Raw genomic sequence first — 27,113 nt, forward strand, 5'->3', positions numbered from 1 at the left:
GCGTGAGGAGGGGAGGGGTGAGAGTGTGAGGAGGGGAGGGGAGGGGTGAGAGTGTGAGGAAGGGAGGGGAGGGGTGAGAGTGTGAGGAAGGGAGGGGAGGGGTGAGAGTGCGAGGTGGGGAGAGATGAAAGCGTGAGGAGGGGAGGGGTGAGAGTGTGAGGAGGGGAGGGGAGGGGTGAGAGTGTGAGGAAGGGAGGGGAGGGGTGAGTGTGTGAGGTGGGGAGAGATGAAAGCGTGAGGAGGGGAGAGGCGGGATGAGAACGTGAGGAGGGGGGTGAGAGACCGTGAATAGGGAAGAGTGTGACAAGGTGTTAGAGAGCATGAGGAGGGATGAGAGAATGAGTAGGGATGTGAGAGTGTGAGAAGGTGTTAGAGAGCATGAGAAGGGATGAGAGAATGAGTAAGGATGAAAGAGCCTAATCGCTTCTCGGCCTTCTGGCCAAGATGAGCGTGAGGTCAGGTGTAACGCCTGGATCTGGTATGTCTCTCTTGTGGGGACCATGAATTGGATTCAATTTAACTTGGTTTTTGGGGCAAGCAGGGAGCTAGATTAAGGGTTTGCGTGTTCACACTCTGAGCTCTGGCTTTGTAACTTTGATAAAGTAATTTAAAATTATTTAAAAAGGGATTAAAGAGCGTGAGAAGGTGTTAGAGGGCGTTAGAGAGCATGAAGAGGAATGAGAGAATATGAGGAGGGATGTGAGAGTGTGAGGAGGGGAGAGGGTATGAGAGAGTGTGAGGAGGGGAGGAGGGATGAGAGAGTGTGAGGAGGGGAGAGGAGGGATGAGAACGTGAGAACCAGGGGCTGGTTTAGCACAGTGGGCTAAACAGCTGGCTTGTAATGTAGAACAATGCCAGCAGCGCGGGTTCAATTCCCGTACGGCCTCCCCGTACAGGCGCCGGAATGTGGCGACTCGGGTCTTTTCACAGTAACTGCATTGAAGTCTACTTGTGACAATAAGTGATTATTATTAATGTAAGAGGAGTGGTGGCCTCACCCACACCGTCATACACTCTCAAAGTCTGAGTCTGAAAGTGAGCAGGAAACACACACTCTCACACTATTACACTCTAATATCCATCTTCATTTATTATTCTTTGTTTTTTTTTGCTTAGCAAGTTGTTTCCTTTCATTTAAAAAAAAATCATCTTTAATGTTATGGCAAACTTTATCTTTCCAAAATTTGCTCATCAGCCGTTGAGCACGAAAATGTTTGAAATATGGTAAGGAGATTGGACAAGCCTGTGTTTCTCGATTCCCACGTAATGTAAAGGGTCTATTCCGAACATTAACTCCTCTTTTGTAAAAAGGGGAAGAAAAATTTCTATAAATAGTCACTCTGGAAGATGCATACTTTCTCACTTGGGAGTGAGCAAACAGTTAAAAACATGTCCCTGGAGTGCATTGTGAGCATTCAGACTTTCTCAATAGCAATTCACCCACATAAATAGCTGACTAAAGTCATTCAAACACTCATACTGCGTGAATACGCATCACGTGGCTTGACAACAGAATTAGATACTGAGCATGATGCAATACACAGTGCTCTAAATATATAAACAGGTACACACACACATACATACATGCATACCAACAGGCATAAATATAAATGGAAATCAGTGGAAATGTTGAGTAAGGAAAGGAAGCTACTAAACCCACAATTTGTGATTGACAAAACAGAGAACTCCCCCTGCCTAATATATTAGAATCTCGTAAACTATTAAAAGTTGCATTTTTGCAGGAAAGTATATGGAGTGAAATTACTAACATGATAATATGTCAGATCTGCATCTATTACCTAAAGATACAGGGTTTCAGCACTTTTTGAAAGTGTGTTGTCTATGATTTGTTCCAAAACAATTTACCTCTTTGCACCAAATGCAACTGTATCACAGTGAGAGTTAACGTCTGGCAATTTAGGGAAATATTTTGGCAGGTACATATTTACACACTAGAGTTCTCACTAAGTATGAATATGATAAAGTCGTTAAAGGTGAAAACATATAGTTCAATTTGCATTGTTGCAAGTATTTAAATGCAGCCATGGACAATATAATTAGTTTGCTATGATACAAGATTCTTGAAAAATATTTTACACATTTTCCTGTGCAAATGGCCACACTGCTCCTGTGGGTCTATTCAGTTACAATTATGTTATTGATATATGTGCTCATTCTCTTACAGCTAGATAGTAACACTGTACCAGTTCAACTGCAGCCTTACAAAATAGGGTGCCTGGCATACGCTAATAACGGTGAAAAGAATTTCATAGACAGTTAGCTGGGTGTTTTATTAAGTACCTCTCTAGGGCAATTAGGGATGGGCAATAAATGCTGGCCTAGCCAGCAAAGCCCACATCCCTTGAATTAATAAAATAAAAACATGATACGCAGTAAGTGTAACATGCTCGGGAGGAACAGGCTTCTTTAGATTATGGTTCCCAAAGTTTCCCACCACTGGGGACGTCCCTCGTTTCATGTCTGGGTCTTGTGTAGACTGACTGATTTACTGATAATTCTGTTAGCGCTGTGTCATGTGATTAACTGGATACACAAGATGTGCCTTAGCTTTTTCTCATCTAGCAATTCTTATGTTCCCACTGAAAGTCCCACCGATAGGCACACCCGGAATAACCCATTTCATCTGGGACATCGTGACATTAAGCAATGGCTAATAAAATATGAACTCGTGTGTGTATATCCCACACTTTTAGTGTGCCATTCATAATTTTGTTTTAACGAGAATGGAACTATAATTCAGAATAGCAAATCGTTACAAAGATTTACCAATACATAGGAAGCATACAAACGTAACTTTTTACACTTGATCCAAAACATGCTTCTTTTTCAATGTGGATTGAGCGAATGTAAGTGTACTTGGAAATGTTTTTGACGAAGGAGCCGATGTTCTCTCTCTCACTTCCCTATATTGGTTCCGTTGGTCACACATTGCCAAACTGCACCTCCTGTAGCCTAAACGAATGGAGCAAGTTAATAACACGAACAATGCTTTAACTATGGCCGCCTATAAGGAGACATAAAGGAAAGTGACATTTGGTTCTGCACTGTCCCAACCAAGTAGATCTCGGAGCATGACAAGAAGCCATTTCATGCTTTCATGAGAAGTGGAATCTGTATTGCACTTATTGTCTGATCACCACCCCACTCACAGCCTCATCAGAATCCAGTGCTGTCATACACTAGATGTAGCATTCTGGGGAAAGCCCTATTTTTGTTTCTTTGAACAAAAACGACAGAACGTTAAGTTGAGCTACGTTTCACCGACACAGGATCCTAACTCATTGTCAATCAACATTATAGACAATCTAACGCATGCCGAAAAACTAGCAGCTATGAGGGTTCCAGGTATAACTTAGAGGTTCCCTGTGGAAGTCTATTTGATTATCTGTGGCATGTCGCTCCAAGCTTTTGCCTTTTTCTTGGCAAGTTCCATCCACGATGGCTGACTGGATGAAGGAGAGGTTTTCTCTTTGCTGTGCTGATCTTTTCCATCTTTGTCACTAGCACTCTGTGGTGTTGCCAATGAATGCCTATTTGCTGTAAGTACAATAATACATTTTTTAAAGACTTATATACCTGTCAGAGAAAGTAGAATCCAGTTATTTACACAGGTCTACAAGTTGAGGGTGCCTTTTCTTGTAACATTGCGAAACGCCTCATGGACATGTTGACATACATGGTGGGGTAGAGTAAGAAGAGAATATTATGTAAATAATGTAATTTAAAATGTTGTGCAAATTAAATCAATATTAAAAAATTGATTCGCTTACTGCAACTGCAAAGTATGTCACAATACAACTGTTTGTGACATCCTCCTTTAATTAGTAAAGAGATTAATGTACAAATGTAAAATACCGAACAAAATTTTGATTTGCAATATCAAAACATTGTTAAGTATAATCAGCTTACTTTCCTATCCTTAATACTGCATTCCTTTAATTAGGCAGCATGGTGGCGCAGTGGTTAGCACTCAGCGACAGGGACTCAGGTTCAATTCCAGCCTTGGGTGACCGTCTATGTGGAGTTTGCAATTTCCCCGCCCCCCGTCTGCATGGATTTCCTCTGGGTGCTTCGGTTTCCTCCCACAGTCTAAAGATGTGCAGGTTAGGTGGATTGGCCATGCTAAATTGCCCCTTAGTGTCCAAAAATAGGTTAGATGAGGTTATGGGGTTATAGGATGGGGGAGTGGGCCGAGGTAGGTGCTCTTCAGAGGTCGGTGCAGACCCGATGGGCCAAATGGCCTCCTTCTGCACTTTAGAAATTCTATTCTATCACTTATAAGCCCTCGTAATTAGTGGTGCATTTATATTTTAGCTTCTTTTACCTCAGGCTTTAACAGGAATGTTTATATTTGCATCATTAGTCTGTATGGACCTGCTGGTGGGGGAATTTGATTTCTGTCCAAAACTGGCACAAATAGTTTTTTTGGTTGGATTTTTTTTTTTGGTTGTTGTGGGAAAATACAGCTGCAAGTTGGCAAGTGTTGGAAGGCAGAGAATTGGCCAGTTCCCATGCTGAGCCGACCAGCAGGTTTGGCCTGAGAGTGGGGAACCGGTCAAGCATCCTTGACAGCCAGGTTTACAAGTTCATAATCTTGAAGTCGGGGGAGAGAGAGGGTAGATTTTCCGTACTGGGGGTTCCGGGTGAGTGGAGCTGTCCACTGTACAAAACGGGGCAATGTGCGGCCTTGGCAGTGAATTCCCCTTTCAGGCCCCTTATACATCATGAATCGTGTTGAATAGCCATGTGTTTCTCAACACTGCGAGTGGGAATCACGCAGCTAAATGCGCTCACTATGCAACTTTGTTCCCTTTTGGGAGAATAATGCCAGATTTATACTGAATTCAAATTTTACCATCTGCCATGGTGGGATTTGAACCTAGGTCCCCAGAGGATTAGCCCCTGGATTACTAGTCCAATGACAAAACTACTGCATAAGACACCCTATCACAATACTAGCCGAACCAGTTTATTCATCTTTGGCCTCCTGTCCAAGCTTATTTTCAGACCCCAATAGGGGTGAGGCCAGAGGCAGTGTCAGGATAATTTATCCTCATTGCCAGATGTAAAAGATTCACTTTCAGAGACTCCATTAGTGAACACAAAAAAGCATTTATTAATAAGAATTGCATAGCACAGCAAGCTGTGACTAGCTCCCAAAATGCCTCTGCCTAGGAGCTTTTCTCACCATGGGACTGATTTCACACTCAGTCCCAATTGGTCTCCCAGGCCATGTGACCCTTACTTTGCTCTGTTGCCCTTGAAGGGACAATCACCACAGTCCCTTAGCCTGAAATTGTACCTCCTTGTTCTAGATTCTATAGCCAGCGGGGAGAGATAACCTCTCAGTATCTATCCTTTCGAGCTCCTTCACAATCTTGTGTGTTTCAATGAGATCACCTCCTATTCTTCCAAATTCCCAAGAGGATAGGCCCAGTTTACTGGGCCCCTTATCATTGGACTACCCTCCCATCCCAGAGACCGATCCAGTGAGCCTTCGCTGTAATGTTTGGGCCTATCAGTGCTGGTAGTGACCTTTATGTTAAATATTCTGTATAAATGTCTCCAGTTTTACCTGTCACGGGACTGGGAATGGGAGAAACCTTCTGTTGAGGCTCTGTTGACTTTAGTTCCTGTTTGCTGTCTTGAGGTTTGCATGGAGGCGACGACTTGTGGTGGTTGTTTTTGAGTTTAGTTGGTGACTTTAAGATTTCCTGAAAAGAAAAGGAACACGTGAACTTTCATGGAGTCTGCAATTTTGCATGGCAAAGTCATTTACTGTGTGTGTAAAATGTAAAAGCAGAAATACACTCTGGTGTAAAGCTACGTAGAAACAGATTAAAGGTAATCTCAATCTGCGGTATCGGGTGCCGCACGCTGTCTGACAAAATGGAGTGACACCTGTGCTGACTCTGAGGAGGAAGGGCCGCCATACCTTCTGCTCATCAGGTAGTTAAGTGGACAGCAGTGGGCCTTCCTCTCGACTGAGGACTCTGGAAGTCAATGCGCCGCCCGCCAAGAGCTGGCCACCAATCAATTGACTTTTGGGCACTCTCCAAATTCTCCTGTCCCGCCCGCAATGATACCCACCCCTGGCGGAATTGGAAAATCCCAGCCAATAGGTTTTCTTTGCAAACAAGCCGCGAGGAACCAAGCACTTAAAGATAGGAGGCGAGCCTTCGAAAGGACAATAACAAGGCTGGATGGCAGACAAGGCAGTTGAGAAGATTAGGATGCTTCATGTGCAGCTCATCATGAGCTAGTAAGCAGGCCTCAGTTTGGTGCGAGAGTTACTTATGAGAATATATGCACAGAGACGTGTACAGCCCAAGGCAGCTCACCAACTGAACATTCAACACCAACCCTCCCTCTAAAAATTAGAGTTCTTGGCACATTAAGAAGTTCATGGCCTAGTAACGATGGTCGTGCTTGATTACCCTGAGATAACCAGGTTTGTAGTAGGAGCATAGTAACAGGGAAAGGCCATTCAGTCCATCAAGCTTGCTCCGCCATTTCATTAGATCATGGCTGGTCATTTACCTCAACACTGTTTCCCCGCACTATCCCCATATCCCTCTATGTCATTAGTATCCAGGAATCTCTTGAATTCTGCCCTGAACATACTGAATGATTGAAGTTTCACAGCTCTCAGTATGTAATTCCAAAGACTCACCATCCTCAGAGTGAAGGAATTCCTCCTCATCTCAGTTTTAAATTACCTACCTCTTATCCTGAGATTATATTAGAACATAGAACAGTACAGCACAGAACAGGCCCTTCGGCCCTCAATGTTGTGCCGAGCCATGATCACCCTACTCAAACCCACGTATCCACCCTATACCTGTAACCCAACAACCCCCCCCCCCCCTTAACCTTACTTTTATTAGGACACTACGGGCAATTTAGCGTGGCCAATCCACCTAACCCGCACATCTTTGGACTGTGGGAGGAAACCGGAGCACCCGGAGGAAACCCACGCACACAGGGGAGGACGTGCAGACTCCACACAGACAGTGACCCAGCCGGGAATCGAACCTGGGACCCTGGAGCTGTCAAGCATTTATGCTAACCACCATGCTACCCTGCTGCTCTGGTTTAATTCTCTGGTTTTAAACTCATCAGCCACTGAAAACATCTTGGGCCGGATTCTCTGATCCTGAGGCCAAGTGTTGAAGCCGTTGTAAATGCCGTTGCATTTCTGGACAGCGTCAACAGGGCCTCAGGAGCAGCGATTCCGATCCCTACAGGGGGCCGGCACAGCACTGGAGCGACACACGCCGCTCCAACTACCGATCCCAGCATCAGATGGGCACCGTGGGTCTGCGCATGCGCAGTGGGGCCATTGCCAACGAACGCATGCGCAGCGGGACCAGCGCGATTGCTGTACATGCACGGTGGCTCCCTTCTCCGCGCCGGCCCCAACACAACATGGCTTAGGGCTACGGGGCTGGCGCGGAACAAAAGAGGCCCCCAGCCCGAGAGACAGGCCCGCCGATCGCGGGCCCGGCCACAGCGGAGCCCCGCACATGGTCGGACCCCCCTCCCCCCTACCAGGTTGCCCCCGGATCCATTCACGCCGAGGTCCCGCCGGGTAACACCAGGTGTGAACGGCACCGGCGGGACTCGTGTTTATTTGTATGGCCGCTCGGCCAATCCCGGGCCTAGAATCGCCGGGAAGGGGGTCCTGTGGAGCGGCCCCTGACTGGCGCCGTACCGACCATGCCGGTGCCAATGGCGCTGATTCTCCGCTCTCCGGAGAATCGGCGGACTGCCGTTGGGACGGCGTCATGCGATTCGCGCCTGTCCCGGCGATTCTCCGGCCCGGACTGGGCTGAGAGAATCCCGCCCCTTATCTACATCCACCCTGGCACAGAATCACACAACCACAGAATCACACAGTGCAGAAGAGACTCATCGGCCCATCGAGTCTGCACTGACAAATGCAAAACACCTGACCTGCCTGCATTTGTCAACACTTGGCCCATAGCCTTGAATGTTAAGATGTGCCAAGTACTCATCCAGGTACTTTTTTGTTTATAAATTTAGTGTACCCAATTATTTTTTCCAATTAAGGGGCAATTTAGCGTGGCCAATCCACCTACTCTGCACATTTTTGGGTTGTGGGGGCGAAACCCACACAGACACGGGGAGAATGTGCAAACTCCACACAGACAGTGACCCAGAGCCGGGATCGAACCTGGGACCTCAGCGCCGTGAGGCGGTTATGCTAACCACTTGGCCACCGTGCTGCCCTATCCAGGTACTTTTTAAAGCATGTGAGGCAATTCGCCTCTACCACCCTCCCAGGCAGTGCATTCCAGACCATCACCACCCTCTGGGTAAAAAAGAGTTTCCTCAAATCCCCCCAAAATCTCCCACCCCTCACCTTGAACATGTGTCCCCTCATGACTGACCTTTCAACTAAGGGGAACAGCTGCTCCCTATTCACTATGTCCATGCCCCTTATAATCATGTACACTTCGATTAGGCCACCCCTCAGTCTTTTCTGCTCCAACCTAAGCCTATCCAGCCACTCCTCATAATTTACATGTTCCATCCCAGGCAACATCCTGGTGAATCACCTCTGAAACCCCTCCAGTGCAATCACATCCTTCCTATAATGTGGCGACCAGAACTACACACAGTCCTCCAGCTGTGGCCTCACCAAAGTTCTATACAACTCCAACATGACCTCTCTGCTTTTGTAATCTATGCCTCGATTGGTGAAGGCAAGTGTCCCATTTGCCTTTTTCATTGCCCTATTAACCTGCCTTCAGAGATCTATGGACAAACACACCAAGGTTCCTTTGTTCCTCGGAACTTCCCACTTTCAGACGATTCATTAAACGCTTCCTTGTCAAATGAATCCTTTCAAAGTATATCACCTCACACTTTTCAGGGTTAAATTCCATCTGCCACTTTTATGTCCATTTGGCCATCCCATCTATACCTTCCTGTAACCCAAGACACTCAACCTCACTGTTAACCACCTGGCCAATTTTTGTGTCATCCGCAAATTTACTAATAACATCTCATGTGGACCATGTAGAATGTATAATCTGCTGTGGACCATGTAGAGTGTATAATCTGCTGTGGACCATGTAGAATGTATAATCTGCTGTGGACCATGTAGAATGTATAATCTGCTGTGGACCATGTAGAATGTATAATCTGCTGTGGACCATGTAGAATGTATAATCTGCTGTGGACCGTGTAGTATGTATAATCTGCTGAGGACCATGTAGTATGTATAATCTGCTGTGGACCGTGTAGTATGTATAATCTCGTGTGGACCATGTAGAATGTATAATCTGCTGTGGACCATGTAGAATGTATCTCTGTTGTACGCTGCATTAATTGCTTGTTATTCATAATCTTTTACAATATTTATTATTGTCACAAGTATGCTAACATGAACACTGCAATGATGTTTCTGTGAAAATCCCCTAGTTGCCAGACTCTGGCACCTGTTCGGGTACAAATGTTATACTATGAGCAATTGTATAGGAACAATGTTGTAATTAGCCAACATATTAAAATTTTCTATTTAAAACCACTTGGGCCGCAACCACACCGCAGTTATTGAAAGACTAACAACCATATATTGCGATAGTAATTACAAGAAATTTTTCACTAACACCTCTCTTCACCCGAATCATCACGGGAGGACGTGCCTCCTCTTCGAACACTCCCTTCCAGTGCTTGGCAAGAGTTGAGTGCGTGGCAAATTCCTGCTGTGCTGTGTTCCACATTGTAAACTCTATTTGGGTGTTGATCGATAACTGTGCTGTTACGTGTTGTGCAGTATGAATGAGAGCCTGCTTACTTGAATTGGCTGCTCATCAATTTCACTAAAAATGACAGCGCGGAAGCCAGATCCTCTAGTTTGGAGTAAACTGTTCTCCTGATTTGCTGAAAGGTTCGAGGAGAAAGGTATATTAATCTAACTGCCCTCATTATAAAGTGCAGCCGCATTACCCAAACCCAGGAAGATGCTCATGTGCTCCTGGGAATGAAAAATATTTTTAATCTCATTGGGCTGCCACTCGCAAGCAGTCTCTGTTTAGCAGGAATGAAAATTAGTCAAACAAGAGCTGCACAGTTTATGAAGATCAGCACGGTTGGAAATACTTTAGCTCTGTGATACGTTATGAACATTTTATTTAATTCGAAAGCAACGGTTGTGTGGATAGATTTCCACTTTGCTGCAAATTGACAGCAGCATTGACTATCTCTTTACACTGAAGGTTTTTTGTGGAGAGCTGCAGAAATTAACGGCCGACTTTTGGAGCAGGCGTCACATTTAATTTATAGCGATTGCGTAAACGAGGTCGATGTAGTCAACTCAAATTAACTGGAAGGCAAAGCTCCGCTCAGATTTGATCGTGACCCTGCTGTCTGGGTTTCCTCCCCTTTCAGCGTCTAATGGCCACTGGCACATGTTAAAAAGGCAAAGAACATTTGAGAGCCTGTCTCAAGTACTGTAGGAGGCTTACAGATGTAGAAATAGCTGAGCCCCCGACCATTCAACAACCCAGGGTTTGCCATTGACCAGAAACTGAACTGGACCAGGCAAATAAATACTGTGGCTGCAAGAGCAGGTCAGAGGCTGGGGAATTCCGCAGCGATTAACGCACCTCCCGTCTCTCTACAATCTGTCCACCATTTACAAGGTCCAAGTCAGGATTGTGATGGAATACTCTCCACCTGCTTGGATGAGTGCAGCTCCAACAACACTCAAGAAGCTCAATCCAGGACAAAGCAGGAAGAGGGGAGGGATTCCTATATTTATGTTGTTTCTATTGTTTGGCTTAATCTACAAAAGTACATCTGAACATACAAATGTATTGGGAAAGATCACCTGATCCACTAAGCCCACCTCATCCACGTTTACTGCAGTCACATTCACTATTGGTCACTTCTGCCGGCTCTGTCAATCGACTATCTTTTTTTAACCCTTTCATGGGATGTAAGAACCACCAGCAAAGTTAGTATTTGTTGTCCAACTGTGATTGCTTTTGAGTAGATTGTGATGAGCAGCCTTGAAGGGGCGAGTGGGCTACTCATCTTCCTGGTTTCTATTTGCGGAATTTTACCAGAATTTGGCACAGTGTCAGGCTCGGTCAGAAAACTGGTGTGTATTACTCCAGTTGCACCGACCCGTTTTCTCACCACATCCTGAGCCTCAGAGAGAAATAAAAGAGTGGGCGTAATCTCATAGAGCTGGCAACCGGCTTCAGAGAGATCGGGGCGCCAATCTTTAAAGGGTGCCCTGATTAGTGCTACTGCCTAACGGCCCCCAGCCCCATTACAGAGTTATCGGGGCTCTCCACACTCCCCGACAATCTTCGCAGGCACCCTACGCACCTCCCCCCCCCCAACATCCATCGCCGGCATTGAACCCCCCCCACCAATTCTGGGGAAGAATATCTCAATCCCTCAGGGGCTATACTTCCCTCTGCATCCCTCGAGGGATCGGCTTGACTGCCTCACATCTGGCCAAACCTGTTGTAAACCTCGCCGACGTGACGTCACAAATATTTAGTGGGGGGGCGGGGGGGGGGATCATGTGGCAGCGTGGGGGTGCTAATAAAATTTAAATCGATGCAAATGTATTAAAGTGAGGATCACGCCTGAATCTTGTGACGTCGCCGGTGATATGCGAAGAAATCGGGAAATGCAATTTCTCCGGCGAGAATTGCACTTCTTGATTCTCATGGGATTTCCCACTCATGCCGCCGATTCTGCGGATGGCTAGAATGGGCTCAAAATTGGCCCCTATGTTTCTTGAACCACTGCGGTCCATCTTGTGTAGGTACACAGAAACTGCTGTTAGGGAGGGAAGTCCAGGATGTTGATCCAGTTACAGTGAAGGAAAGGCGATATAGTTCCTAGTCACAGTGGTGTGTGGCTTGAGGGGAACTTGTTAGTGGTGGTGTTCCCACGTGTTTACTGCCCTTGTCCTTCTACGTGGTGGACATTGCAGGTTTGGAAGGTGCTGGCAAGCTGGCAAAGGAGGTTTGACACGTTGCTGCAGTGCACCTTGTATATGCTAAACACTGCGGCCGCTGTGTGTTGGCAATGGAGGGAGTGAATGTTTAAGGTGGTGGATGGGATGCCAAACAAACAGGTTGCTTTGATCTGGATGGTGTTGTACTTATTGAGTGTTGTTTTAGCTGCACTCATCCACTCAACTGGTGAATATTCCATCACACTGCTGACTTCTGCCTGATTGATGGTGGATAGATTGTGGAAAGATAGGAGATGCATTACTCGCCACAGGATTCCCAACCTCTGACCTGCTCTTGTAACCACAGTATTTATATGTCTGGTAACTCCCAGAATCTTGATGCTTGGGGTTCAACGATGGCCATGCCATTGAATGTAAAGGGGGGATGTTTAGATTCTCTCTTGTTGGAGATGATCATTGCCTGACAGTTGTGTGACACAAACGGTACTTGCCACTTATCAGCCCAACCCTGGAGTTGCTGCATGTGAACATGGACTGCTTCAGTATGAGGAGTCATGAGTGGTATTGAGAACTGTGCAATCATCAGCAAACAGCTTTACTTCTGACCGTAAGTGGAGAGGATTTATTGACAAAGGAGTTGAAAATGGTGGGGCTGAGGACACTACCCTTGCAGTGTTGCCCTGGGGCTGAGATGATTGGCCTCCAAGAACCACAACCACCATCCTTTGCGCGAGGCATGGATTCAAGATTTTGGCTGAATCCCTTTGATTCCAATGTTATCATAGATTATCATAGAATTTACAGTGCAGAAGGAGGCCATTCGGCCCATCGAGTCTGCACCGGCTCTTGGAAAGAGCACCCTACCCAAGGTCAACACCTCCACCCTATCCCCATAACCCAGTAACCCCACCCAACACTAAGGGCAATTTTGGACACTAAGGGCAATTTATCATGCTACGTTTCCGTTGTATTGCGCTAGGCCAAATGGTGCTTTGCGGTAAGGACAGTAGATGTGCAATATCGCAAGCATAGACTGGGAATCTGATTGGGATATTCAGGCAAATATTGCACTTGTATTGTACAAAAAAGAATAGAAGATATAAACTTAAATCAGTCTTACTGATCATTTTGTATTGAGCTTGGACTTCAGGGAAATCAGTGAAAGGACATAAAGCCGCCGAAAAGATTACCTCATCACTCACGGCAGTTTCCTCTATCCATATCTGGATCAGCCGGCCTTTTGAGTTCCCGTTTAAAATAAAATAAAATCAAAAGTAATAAAATCTGCGTTTGCAGTCTTGTGGCTCAGTTTATTTCTACACATGTAGATAAGCTGAAAAGTAAAATGATAGGTTCCTGCAGGGAGTAACACGTCATGCGTGTGAATCTGGGTCATCTGGACCCATATCCAGAATGTAAAACAAAGGAATGTAAATTAAAGTGACAACTGTTGTTTACCCATCTTTTAGTACGAGCTGCTGGTGGGGAATCTTGCTCACTCCTTTCTAATTTGGATCACAATTTGGATCAAAATGTCCTTTCTTTCACTTTAAATTGCGGGAGATTATGAATTATTTTGGTACAAAACATTCTGTTGTTCATGCAAAATATTTGCAACAATCCTTAGTTTGCCTATTAATTGGCCATTGGTTCCGTGGGCGCGATTCTCCACTCCCGCGCGGCATCGGGAAGGCCATCATGAACTCGGCTGAGTTTCACGACGGCATCGGAGGCCGCTCCTCGCACCCTATTCACCCCCTCCAGGGGGCTAGGAGCGGCGTTGTGAGAAACTCGGCCGCCGGGCCATGACGCTTGCGTTATAGCGGCGCGCCGCGAATGACGCGACGGCGGCGCCTAAGTGACGTCAGCCGTGCATGCGCAGGTTGGCCGGCTCCAACCCGCGCATGCGCGGTTACCGTCTTCCCCTCCACTGCCCCGCAAGACGTGGCGGCTTGATCGTGCGGGGCGACGGAGGGGAAAGAGTGCGTCTCTTGGAGACGCCGGCCCGACGATCGGCGAGCACCGATCGCGGGCCAGTCCCCTCCCGAGCACGGCCGTGGTGCTCAATCCCCTCTCCGCCCCCCCACAGGCCTCAAACTTGCCTTTTACGCTATGTTCATGCCGGCAGCGGCCAGGTGCGGTTGCCGCCGGTGTGAACAGGTCGGGAACGTCAGGCCGCTCGGCCCATTCGGGCCGGAGAATCGCCGGTCGCCGTGAAAAACGACGAGCGGCGATTCCCTGAGCGGAAGGGGGGGGGGGGGGGGGGGGAGGGGGGAATCGCGGGGGGTGCCAGGGCGGCGTGTCTCCTGCGATTCTCCTGCGATTTCCCACCTGGCGTGGGGAGCGGAGAATCACGCCCCATGTTTCCTATGATCTTCTTCTCCACTGCCCAAAGTCCAGACTCCTTTTATAAAGCAATGGTGCACTTGGAATAAATGGTTAATGCCAAATCATTTCTAATTTGAAAGACACAATCAGGGTAAGTTTAGTCTACTGTGGTCAACCTTTTCTCACACGGCCTCTGACAGTCTCCAAATCAATCACAGTTATTTTAGCGTCAAATTAATTGTACAATTGTAATTAATGCTTTCTCCTCAACATTAGGGAAGGAATGCACTCATAGACCCTGTTATAATATTCAAGTGTATAATTGGTTTGAATTATATTTAAACGGCGCACATATGACATTGTTAACCTTGTTGGTGCTTTAGATTGAAATTGTAGCCAGGGACTGCAACCAAATTCACAAAATATGTGCAAGACAAAATTCTGTTCACCGATTCCCAACGGGAACCTTTATGGGATTAAATTCTCCCCGGGATGACTGAAGGTCACTTGAGTAGCCGAATTGTTACGGCACACAAGGAGGCCATTCGACCCATCATGACTGTGTCAGCTCCCCAAATGTGCAAGGCACCTCATGCCATTCCCCTGCCTTCTTCCCGCACCTTGCACATTCTTCCTTTTCAGATAATAATCCCATTCTCTCTCGAGGGCCTCAATTGGACCCGCCTCCACCACACGCTCAGGCAGTGCATTCCCGATCCAAATGCCGTCTTTACGTGGTGTACTGTACCACATTCAGAATGGAGTGATGGGTGATCAGTATAATATAGCATATTATAGAAGAATAAAAGGGACAGTGCCACACGATGTTACCTTGTCCACTGCTTTCCTGTCGCCGACTGTTTTGGCTTCCTGGGCTGGCATTGTATCTGCTTTCCCGTAATGCTGCACATGATACCCCTTCTGCTTCTGTCTGGCCATGGTGACCCAAGCTGGTATGGAAGAGTCCTCAGTGGATGATCCGTTGTCTTGAGTATGCTTGTCAAAAAGTAGCCCCCTCTCTGAGGAAAGAAAATGTCATCAATATTTCCAATGCAAAACCTTAAACAATTTGCCTAACATCCGAATGCAATTACTCGCTCATAAATAAAGATTGGTGGTGACAGCATTTCATTAAATGAAGACCCATTTAATTCCAAAAGAATTCAGAAGGATGTAAATTTCAAAATATTTCTGATCAATTATGCATTGATTGGCGATGTATTTCAATGCTGCAGATGTTATTTTTCTAATCGAGTTGATTGATTTCAAATTGGAATGAGTGTGCAGATTTGCAAAAGTTTCATAATCACATTTTCACATTTGGCTAATTTTAAACCCTTTGGGGATATAATAATAACATGAATTTCTCGTGCATCTTTAAGAGGTTGCAGTTTTTTACACACTTGTCATTCAAAAATGTCCCATTATTTAAACTGTGTAGTACATGAAGGTGAATTTACGGATTAGGAGCAGGAATAGGCCCCTTGGTCCCTGGAGCCCGCTCCACCATTCAGAAAGATCATGGCTGATTGAATTGTAACCTCAACGTCAGATTACTGCCCACCCCATTCACTCCCTTGCTTATCAAGAATCCATCTACTTAAAGATGTTCAAAGATTCTTCCTCAACTATCTTTTGAGGAAGAGAATTCCAAAGTCTCACCACTCTACAATTGAAAGAAAAACTGCTCTTCGCCACTGCCCTAAATGGGCAACCTCTTATTTTAAAACAGCGGCCCTTAGTGTGAGTCTGTCCCACAAGAAACATTCTTTCCATATGCAACCTGTTAAGTCCCCTCAGAATCTTCTGTGTTTCAATCAAGTCACCTCTTAATCTTCTGAACTCCAGTGGATACAAAGCCTAGCCTGTCCATACTCTCTGGTTTAGCTCAGTGGGCTGGGCAGCTGGTTTGTGACGCAGAGCGGTTCGTGATGCAGAGCCAGGTCAACAGAGCAGGTTCAATTCCTGTACCGGCTGAGGTTATTCATGAAGACCCCATCTTCTCAACTTTGTCCCTTGCCTGAGGTCTGGCGACCCTCAGGTTAAATAACCACCAGTTGGCTCTCCCCCTCAAACTATGATGACTTTCGGGCAGCACAGGGGGTTAGCCCTGCTGCCTCACGGTGCCGAGGTCCCAGGTTCGATCCCGGCTGTGGGTCACTGTCCATGTGGAGTTTGCACATTTTCCCTGTGTTTGCGTGGGTTTTTCCCCCACAGTCCAAAGATATGCAGGCTGGGTGGGTTGGCCACGCTAAATTGCCCATTAATTGGAAAAAATCAATTGGGTACTCTAAATTTAAAAAAAAAGAAAAAAAAACTTTGGTGACTTTACAGGGGCGGCATGGTGGCACAGTGGTTAGCACTGCTGCCTCACATGCCATGGACCCGGGTTCAATTCCAGCCTTGGGTGACTGTGTGGAGTTTGCACGTTCTTCCCAGGTCTGCGTGGGTTTCCTCTGGATGCTCCGGTTTCCTCCTACAATCCAAAGATGTGCAGGATAGTTCGATTGATTAAATTGCCCCTTAGTGTCCCTTAGATTAGGTCAGGATACAGGGATTGAGCAGGAGAACAGGCTGGGCTTAGGTAGGGTGCTCTTTCAGAGGGTCGGTGCAGACTCACGGGGCCAAATGGCCTCCTTCCGCACTGTAGGGATGCTATACTATGCTACGATTCTCATAAGACAACCCAATCATTCTGGGTATTAGTCTGGTAAACCTCCAAACCTTCCTTAAAGGAGACCAATATTGTATGCAATACCTCAGAAGTGGTTTCACCAATGCCCTGTATAACTGAAGCATATTCATTTCACCTCGCAATAAACAAATAAACAATATAAAACAGGGCAAACATGGCTTTCACAGCTTTGTGCCACTCTCATCAAAATCTGACATATCCTTTCCCCAAGCTGCCTTTGAAACATTTTTCATTACTAATATACCTAAATGTTTGAAAATGCTCACAAGTGTTCAAAATGATTGAAGCCCGAGGTCACGTTTCCTGATTTTTCAACTCTAATGGCTGCGTTGGAGCTGGTCATATTTGCAGCAAATTACAACCCGTTTCAGGGTGAACTGTCAGAGCTTTTACAGTACAGAAAGAGATCCTTCAGCCAATCATGTCCATGCCGGCCATCAAGCGTCCATCTTTTCCACAATGAATTCCATTTGTATTGCTTCTGCTCATTTCACCACCCTGTCTATGTCATCCTGAAGCCAATAACGATCCTCATCATGATCTGCAACTTAGCCAAGTATTGCATTCACTACAAACTTTATAATGCCGCTCCCTATTTCAAGTTCATGTCATTTATAAAAATTGTGAAGAAGTAATGGAGACAAAAACTGCCTCTTGGGGAACACCATTGCAAACCATCTGTCGGTCTGAAAAATATCCATCCACATCTGTTTCCTGTCACTGAGCCATTTCTGTATCCATAACCACCACCTTCATCTTAATTCCCCGGGTTTTCATCTTCTTCACAAACCTTCTGTGTGGCACTTTTCAAAGTTCCTGACGTACATATGAAGCATCTTCTTTCTATTGGCCAACAACCTGACACCAGAAAGCCCCCTTTCAGCTGACAGTGTTTGTTTTTTCCTGGCCTTACTGACTCCAGATTGACTCTCACATTGATCCAATGCAATAGCTCCAATTGAACCCACTCCAAGTCATTTCGCATTGACCATGTCGCTGGAGCAGCTTTGGAGGGAAATGGAAAATGGAACGTTGGTTTGCAAGGCAGGATTGTGAATTAACGCAAAAAAGGTGCAATTATCTGTTTTTTTAAAAATTCTTTCATGGGTTGTGAGCTTCGCTGGCAAGAGCCAGTTTTATTGCCCATCTCAAACCGCTCTTGAGAAGGTGGTGAGCTGCCATCTTGAACCGCTGCAGTCGCTGTGGTGTAAGAACAGTCACAGTGCTGTTAGCGAGGAAGTGGGGCTAAAGTTAAAAGAAGATAAATAATTAAGTACTGTGTGGCAAGCAATGGATGTAGTTCTGAAGAGGCCTCGATAACTTTATTTGTGGATTACAACCTACATTGCTTGATGATTTTTTAATCCATGCAAGGGACATCGCTGGCTGGGCCAACATTTATTGCCCATCCCTAATTGTCCTTGAGAAGGTGGTGAGCATCCTTCTTGAACCGCTGCAGTCATAGAGTCATAGTCATAGAGGATAATGACTAGGTGTATGCCTTTGGCCCAACTTGCCCATGCTGCCCAGTTTTTACCACCAATTTAGTCCTAATTGCCCGCATTTAGCTCATAGCCCTCTATACCCAGATTTCCCATATAACTGTCTGAATGCTTTTTAAAAGACAAAATTGTACCGCCCCTACTACTGCCGCCGGCAGCTCATTCCACACTCACCACCTTCTGTGTTAAAAAATTGCCCCTCTGGACCCTTTTGTATCTCTCCCTCTCACCGTAAACCTATGCCCTCTAGTTTTAGACTCTTCCTACCTTTGGAAAAAGATGTTGACTATCTACCTTGTCTATGCCCCTCATTATTTTATAGACCTCTACAAGGTCACCCCTAAGCCTCCTACACTTCATGGAAAAAAGTCCCAGTCTCTCCAGCCTCTCATTATAACTCAAACCATCAAGTCCCGGTAGCATCCTAGTACATCTTTTCTGCACCCTTCTAGTTTAATAATATCCTTTCTGGAAAAGGGCGACCAAGTTGTAGATTATAATGGTTTAGTGATAGTCATAGAGGTGTACAGCATGAAAACATGACTTTCAGCCCAACTTGTCCATACTCTCCAGTTTTTACCACTAGTCGATTGCCCGCATTTGGCCTATATCTCTCCATACCCATCTTTCTCATATAACTGTCTGAATGCTTTTTAAAAGACAAAATTGCACCTGCCTCTACTACTGCCTCCGGCAGCTCATTCCACACTCACCACCTTCTGTGTGAAAACATTTCTCCTCTGGACCCTTTTGTATCTCTCCCCTTAAACCTATGCCCTCTAGTTTTAGACACCCCTACCTTTGGGAAAAAATGTTGACTATCTACCTTATCTATGCCCCTCATTATTTTATAGACCTCTATAAGATCACGTCTAAGCTTCCTACACTCCAGGGAAAAAAGTCCGAGTCTATCCAGCCTCTCCTTATGACTCAAACCATCAAGTCCCGGTAGTATCCTAGTAAATCGTTTCTGCACTCTTTCTAGTTTAATAATATCCTTTCTATAATAGGGTGACCAGAACAGTACACAGTATTCCAAGTGTCGCCTTACTAATGTCTTGTACAACTTCAGCAAGACGTCCCAACTCCTGTATTCAATGTTCTGAACAATGAAACCAAGCATGCCGACTGCCTTCTTCATCACCCTATCCACCTGTGACTCCACTTTCAAGGAGCTATGAACCTGCACCCCTAGATCTCTAACTCTCCCTAACTCCCTACCATTAACTGAGCAGGTCCTGTGGACAGCACGGTGGCACAGTGGTTAGCACTGCTGCCTATGGCACTGAGGACCCAGGTTCGAATCCCGGCCCTCGGTCACTGTCCGTGTGGAGTTTGCACATTCTCCCCGTGTCTGCGTGGGACCCCCAAAACCCAAAGTTGTGCAGGATAGGTGGATTGGCCACGCTAAATTGCCCCTTAATTGGAAAAAAATAATTGGGTACTCTAAATTTTTTTAAAAACTGAGCAGGTCCTGCCCTGATTTGATCCACCAAATGCATCACCTCACATTTATCTAAATTAAATTCCATCTGCCATTCATCGGCCCACTGGCTCAATTGATCAAGATCCCGTTGCAATCCTAGATAACCTTCTTCGCTGCCCACTATGCCGCCAATATTGGTGTCATCTGCAAACTTACTAACCATGCCTCCTAAATTCTCATCCAAATCATTAATATAAATAACAAATTATAGTGGACCCAGTACTGATCCCTGAGGCACACCGCTGGTCACAGGCCTCCAGTTTGAAAAACAACCCTCCACAACCAACCTTTGGCTTCGGTCGCCAAGCCAATTTTGGATCCAATTGGCAACTCACCCTGGATTCCGTGATATTTAATCTTTTGCAACAACTTAATATGAGGTACCTTGTCAAAGGCCTTGCTAAAGTCCATGTAGACAACGTCAACTGCACTACCCTCATCTATCTTCTTGGTTACCCGTTCAGAAAACTCAATCAAATTCGTGAGACATGAATTTCCACTCACAAAGCCATGCTGACTGTCCCTCATCAGTCCTTGCCTCACTAAATGCCTGTAGATCCTGTCTCTCAGCACACCTTCTAACAACAAACCCACCACAGGTGCTAGGCGCACCGGTCTGTAGTTCCCAGGCTTTTCCCTACAGCCCTTCTTAAACAAAGGCACAACATTTGCTCCCCTCCAATCTTTAGGCACCTAACCTGTGGCTGTCGATGATTCAAATATCTCCGCTAGGGGTCCTGCAATTTCCTCCCTAGCCTCCCACAATGTCCTGGGATACATTTCATCAGGCCCTGAGGATTTATCTATCTTGATGCGCTTTAAGACTTCCAGCACCTCCTTCTCTGTAATATGCACAATCAAAGAACAAAGAAAAGTACAGAACAGGAACAGGCCCTTCGGCCCTCCAAGCCTGCGCCGACCATACTGCCCGTCTAAACTAAAATCTTCTACACTTCCAGGGTCCGTATCCCTCTATTTCCATCCTATTCAGGTATTTGTCAAGATGCCCCTTAAACATCACTATCGTCCCTGCTTCCACCACCTCCTCCGGCAGCGAGTTCCAGGCACCCACTACCCTCTGTGTAAAAAACTTACCTCATACATCTCCTCTAAACCTTGCCCCTCGCACCTTAAACCTATGCCCCCTAGTAATTGACCCCTCTATCCTAGGAAAAAGTCTCTGACAATCCACTCTGTCTATGCCCCTCATAATTTTGTAGATCTCTATCAGATCGCCCCTCAACCTCTTTTGTTCCAGTGAGAACAAACCAAGTTTATTCAACCACTCCTCATAGCTAATCGAAAAATGAAAATGAAAAATCGCTTATTGTCACAAGTAGGCTTCAATGAAATTACTGTGAAAAGACCCTCGTCGCCACATTCCGGGAGGCTGGTAAGGGAATTGAACCGTGCTGCTGGCCTGCTTTAAAAGCCAGCGATTTAGCCCAGTATGCTAAACCAGCCCCTAATCAACCTCTCTTCATAGCTAATCCATCACTATTTATTTCCTCAAGTTCCCTAAAATCCATGCCTTACTCAACTGTAAATACCAATGAGAAATATTAATTTAGGATCTCACCAATCTCTTGTGGATCCGCACATAGATGACCTAGTAGATCCTTAAGAGGCCCTACTCTCTCCCTCATTACTCTTTTGTCCTTTATATATTTGTCGAAGCTCTATGGATTCTCTTTTGCCTTACCTGCCAAAGCAATCTCAGGTTCCCTTTTTGCCCTTTTGATTTCTCTCTTAACTCTACTCCGACAATCTCTATACTCTTCAAGGGATCCACCTGATCCCAGCTGCCTATGCATGTCGCATACCTCCTTCTTCGTTTTGACCAGCATCTCAATATCCCGAGTCATTCAGGGTCCCCTACTTCTATCAGCCTTGCCCTTCACTCTAATGTGCTTACGCTGAATCCTAGTTAACACACTTTTGAAAGCCTCCCACTTACCAGCCATCCCTTTGCCTGCCAACAGACTCCCCCAATCAACTTTTGAAAGTTCCTGTCTAATAACATCAAAATTGGCCGTGCCCCAATTTAGAATTTTAACTTTTGGGCCAGGCCTAACATTCTCCATAGCTATCTTGAAACTAATGGAATTATGGTCACTTTTCCCAAAGTGATCCCTCACTAACACTCTGTCTCCTGCCCTTCTTTATCCCCCAAGAGGAGGTCAGGTTTTGCCTCCTCTCTAGTTGAGCCATCCACAAACTGAATGAGAAATTTCTCCTGAATACACGCAACAAATTTCTCTCCATCCAAGCCCCTAATGCTATGGCTGTCCCAGTTAATGTTGGGAAAGTTAAAGTCTCCAACTGTTACCACCCTATTTTTCTTGCAGCTATCTGTAATCTGCTTACATATTTGCTCCTCAATTTCCCGCTGACTATTTGGGCGGTGAGGAGGATTATTTTGAGTAGGGGAGGGAAAAGAGGGGGCAGGGGTTAATGATAAGAATTTGATCTGTAATTACTCAGCTCCCTTATACAGAATACATAGAGATGGTATGGGGAGTACAGTGGAGAGGAACTTCCAACTTTCCCAAGTAGTACATGGTTAGCCATACAAAGTGGGCTCAATCGACCAAATGGTCAAATGTGACTTTCTGGAGCAACACAAGTTTATGGGCGACACAGTGGTCATCCCTGCAGCCTCAAAGCACCAGGAGCCCCAGGTTCAATTTCGGCCTTGGGTAACTGTGTGGAGTTTGCACATCCTACCTGCGTCTGTGTGGTAGTCGTTAGGGTGCTCTGGTTTTCTCCTACAGTCCAAAGGTGTGTGGGTTAAGTGGGGCTACGGGGATAGGGCAGGGGAGTGAGACCCAGAAGGGTGTAATATTCTCCACTTGCACAACCTGCGATGATAAGCAGCAGGTTTCCTATTTATCCACAATACTTTCTGGCCACTTAAAGTAAATTAAAAGTCGCCACAGTCCAGGAAGATGACCATTGGCTGCTTTCCCCTTTGAGGGAGAGAGGTGACTGGTGGTGATTCAACCTGAGGATCTTACAAGCCAGTATGAGTCTGGGCAATTACTACCAATCACACCGTTCTCGGGCCCTAAAGTATTGTTACCAGTATTGAAATGAGCTACCAGAATTGGATTTTTCTGGACAATTATTGAAGTGATGATCATGCGTTTGTTGTGCTCCCAAGAATGACGATCATGAGTTTCCCTAAAACCTCCTTAAATGTTTCACTTTTTAATTGTAACATTTGTTTCCTTGGTTTGCATTCAATTTGGCCACACCAACCTTTAAACAGTGGCACACAATAGCATGCATTATGCTAATCTCATAGACGGTTGTAGCACAGCAATAGGCTAACTGACCCATTAAGCTTTGTTTGCCCATGAGCAACCTAGTTTAGTCCCACATTGCTGCTCACTCCCCATATCCTATAATAATCCTTGTTATCAGCAGCGGGCCTTTTGAAATGATTTTCTGAGAGCATTTCATACTCCCGGCCTTTTCCTGTGCATTAGAAGCAGACCTGGTCATGGATTAGTCCCAGCCCTTTGACTGGTTTGTCCAGTTTCCGTGCACAACTATATTTTATTTTCCCAAGTGTGTCCGTCTTATTTGTAAAATGTTGTCTAGTTTTTCCAGGTTTTGAACGCAAACAGAAGTGAATACATTCTTAAAGTCGGGCTCTTTGTGGTGAACTGTGTTATAACAGGCTCCATTTATTCAGAAACACACAATCGCTGGGAAAAGAATAAATCATCCGGTAATCACATTTTTAAGCATTGATTAAATCAGGTGACTTAGTTGCATCACATCATGGAGTTTAAGATTTAATCTTTTTATTTCAACTTCCCCAAAAATAAATTATGTATAATTTAATCGTGACGGAGGTTAATGTAAAAGGATGAGCAGTTCCATGCTTTCATACTTCTACCTTCTTCAGAACAGCCATCTCGCAAAACGTCAACAGATTTCTCTGGAAGAAATGAAATCAATTTACCCAAGGAATAGTTAAAATATCAATTTATTAATCATTTTACTTCTCCTCCTCCCCCTTGCTTGCAACAGGGATGAGCCTCATGAATCAATAGGAAAGCCATTAATCTTTCCCCATTGAGGGCTTATGATGCACACATCATCCTATGGCAGACATTTTAAGTGGGCGGAGTGTGCACCGTGGATGCACTGCTCAGTAAACACGGCAAGGTGAAAGAGGTCAGGGCACAGGTGGTGTTGGTGAATATATATGCACTGAATTGGGATGATGTAGGGTTTATGAGGGGGTTGCTGGCAGCGATCCCGGACTTGGCCACGCACCAGTTCACCATGGGAGGAAGCTTTAATTGTGTTCTAGAACCGAGGGTGGGCAGGTCGAGCCCCCGGTCAATGGGAAGGATACGAATGCAAAGGAGCTGGGAGGGTTCATGGAAAAGATGGGTATGGTGGACCCGTGGCACTTTAAGAACCCGGGGGAAAAGGGAGTACTCCTTTTTCTTACATGTTTACAGGGTGTACTACAGAATCATCTTTTTTTGTGGTGAGCAGGAGGTGTTGGTAGGGGTGGAAGGGGCAGAGTATGCAGGGATAGTAATTTTGGACCATACGCCCCACTGGCTGGCGATTCGGCTTAGATTGGGACGGGGGCAGAGGCCGGGATGGAGGCTCGATTCGGGGTTGTTGCAAATAGAGGATTCTGTGGTACAGTGTGGTCGGTGATTAAAGACTATGCAGAATTGAACCAAAACGGGGAGGTGTCGATGGCCACATTTTGGGAGGCACTGAAGGCGGTGATCCGAAAGGAGAGTATTTTGTTCAAGGCACATGAAGATAGGAAAAGGAGGGAGTATGGGCGCTTAATGAACGAGAAAGTCGAAGTAGATAGGGAGTACTCGAAGGTACCCACCACGGAGGGATTGGCGAGAAGGAAGAAGTTTCAGGGCCAATTTGATAGGTTGATGAAGGGGAAGCGGTGGGGCAACTGCGAAGAGCAAGGAGGGTGTAGTACGAGTACGGGGAAAATGCAAGTCGAATGTTGGTGCACCAACTACGGAGGCAGGCCACGTCCAGGGAAATATTGAGGATACGGACAAGGGCACGGGAGGTGGTGATGGAGCCGGGGAGGACAAATGAGACGTTTAGGGAATACTATAAGGGCTGTACAGGGCGGACCCGGGAGGGGTGAAGAAGGGGACATGGGACGGTTATTGGATGGTCTGGAGTTTCCGCAGTTGGAGGAAGAGAAGAGGTAGGTGCTGGAGGAGGCTCTGGAGCTGAGGGAAGTCTGAGACTGTATGAGGGGTATGAAGTCAGGATAGGCCCCGGGGCCCGATGGTTACCCGGTGGAATTCTATAAGGAGTTTGCGACGGAACTGGCACCATATCTGTTGGGGCGTTTAGCGAGGCGGTGGGGAAGGGGGAACTGCCGGAGACGATGGCGCAGGCAATGATCACATTGATACAAAAGAAGGAAAAAGACCCGTTAGAATGTGGGTCATACAGGCCCATATCGCTGTTAAAAACAGATGTAGGGGCAGCACGGTGGCACAGTGGTTAGCATTACTGCCTACGGCACTGAGGACCTGGGTTCGAATCCCAGCCCTGGGTCACTGTCCGTGTGGAGTTAGCACATTCTCCCCGTGCCTGCGTGGGTTTCACCCCCACAACTCAAAAATGTGCAGGATAGGTAGATTGGCCACTCTAAATTGCCCTTTAATTGGAAAAAATAATTGGGTACTCTAAATTTAAAAAAAAACAGATGTAAAAGTGCTGGCTAAACTGGTAGTGGGGAGGATGGAAGGTTAGGTCCCCGGGGTGGTTGCGGAGGAGCAGACAGGCTTCGTGAAGGGCAAGCAGCTCTCTAGTAATATAAGGAGACTGTTAAACGCGATTCTGACTTCGTCGAGAGCCTGGGTTACACAGGGGAACAAGGCAGGGGTGCCCACTGTCACTGCTGCTGTTCGCGCCAGCAATAGAGCCTCTGGCAATGGCTCTCGGAGGTCGGCAAGGTGGCAAGGGATTACGAGAGGGAGTAGGGAGCATCGGGTGTTGCTATCTGCAGACGATCTGTTATTGTACATGTCGGACCCACTGGAGAGCATGGGGAGGATTATGGGCCTATTAGGGAAGTAAGGACGTTCTCAGGATACAAGTGGAACGTAGGGAAAAGTGAAGTAAGCGAACTAAGTCGTAGAGCCAACCTGGGGGGGGGGGGGGGGGGGGGTGTTACCATTTAAAGTAGCCAGAGATAGGTTTAGATATCTGTGGATTCAGGTAACGGGAGAGAGGGCGACGCTGCATAAATGGAATTTAACAAAGCTGGTGGAGCAAGTTAGGGAGGATCTGAAGAGGGAGGACACACTGCATCTGCCACATGGTGCAGATGAACGTCCTGTCAAGGTTTCTATTCATATTCCAGCTGCTTCCGAATGATATACCAAAGGCCTTTTTCCGAAAGTTGGATACGATTATTTCAGAGTTTGTGTGGGCGGGGAAGGTACCAAGGGTAAAGAGGAGCCTGTTACAGAGGCAGAGGAAGAAGGGGGGGTTGGCATTGCCAAACTTGCTGCATTATTATTGGGCGGCGAATGTGGAGAAGGTGAGGCGGTGGTGGGTAGGAGAGGGGGTAGAATGGGTTTGGATGGAGGAAGAATCCCATAGCGGGTCCAGCCTGCGTGCTATGGTGAGGGCAGCATTGCCAATGGCACCAAGGAAATTCACGGTGAGCCCAGTGGTGCAATCCACAGGGAAGGTTTGGAACCAGCTGAGGGGGGGGGGGGCACTTTAGGATAGAGGGGATGTCGGTGTTAACGCCACTGTGCGAAAAACATGGATTCGAGCCGGGAGCTGGGGGGAGAGGGGAGATGGATATGCGTTATGTCTAGGAAGTGGAGAGAAGCGGGGCTGGTTAAGGTGAGGGATCTGTACCACAAAAAAGGGTTTGCCAGTATAGAGGAACTGAAGCTTAGGGTAGAGCTCCCGGGATGAAGTGAGTTTAGATACTTGCAGGTAAAGGACTTCATGCGCAAGGTTTGGAAAGAGATCCCCAAGCTACTGAAGTTTGCCCTGCTGCTCCCGGACGTGGAAGGGGAGGGCAGGATCGGAGACATATACAGGAGGCTGGGAGAGTAGGGAGGCGAG

The 27,113-nt window shown here is 46.3% G+C and overlaps 1 protein-coding gene across 2 annotated transcripts in view; it reads right to left on the minus strand.

The window, feature by feature from the left end:
- Positions 1-1,101: 1,101 nt before the first annotated feature.
- LOC119977410 (CRACD-like protein) overlaps positions 1,102-27,113 on the minus strand; it is a 112,534-nt gene continuing 86,522 nt past the window's right edge. The window contains exons 9-12 of one of the 2 annotated variants that reach the window (XM_038818281.1): positions 23,911-23,952; positions 15,152-15,339; positions 5,597-5,735; positions 1,102-3,558 (exon numbers count right to left, since the gene is read on the minus strand). In XM_038818281.1, coding sequence (XP_038674209.1) covers positions 3,395-3,558; positions 5,597-5,735; positions 15,152-15,339; positions 23,911-23,952 — 533 coding nt within the window. In that variant the 3' untranslated portion in view covers positions 1,102-3,394. The remainder of the gene's footprint in view (positions 3,559-5,596; positions 5,736-15,151; positions 15,340-23,910; positions 23,953-27,113) is intronic. The other variant, XM_038818282.1, reaches the window with a different exon arrangement.

The sequence above is a fragment of the Scyliorhinus canicula genome, chromosome 14, assembly GCF_902713615.1.
Source record: "Scyliorhinus canicula chromosome 14, sScyCan1.1, whole genome shotgun sequence".
NCBI classification, from domain to species: Eukaryota; Metazoa; Chordata; class Chondrichthyes; order Carcharhiniformes; family Scyliorhinidae; genus Scyliorhinus; species Scyliorhinus canicula.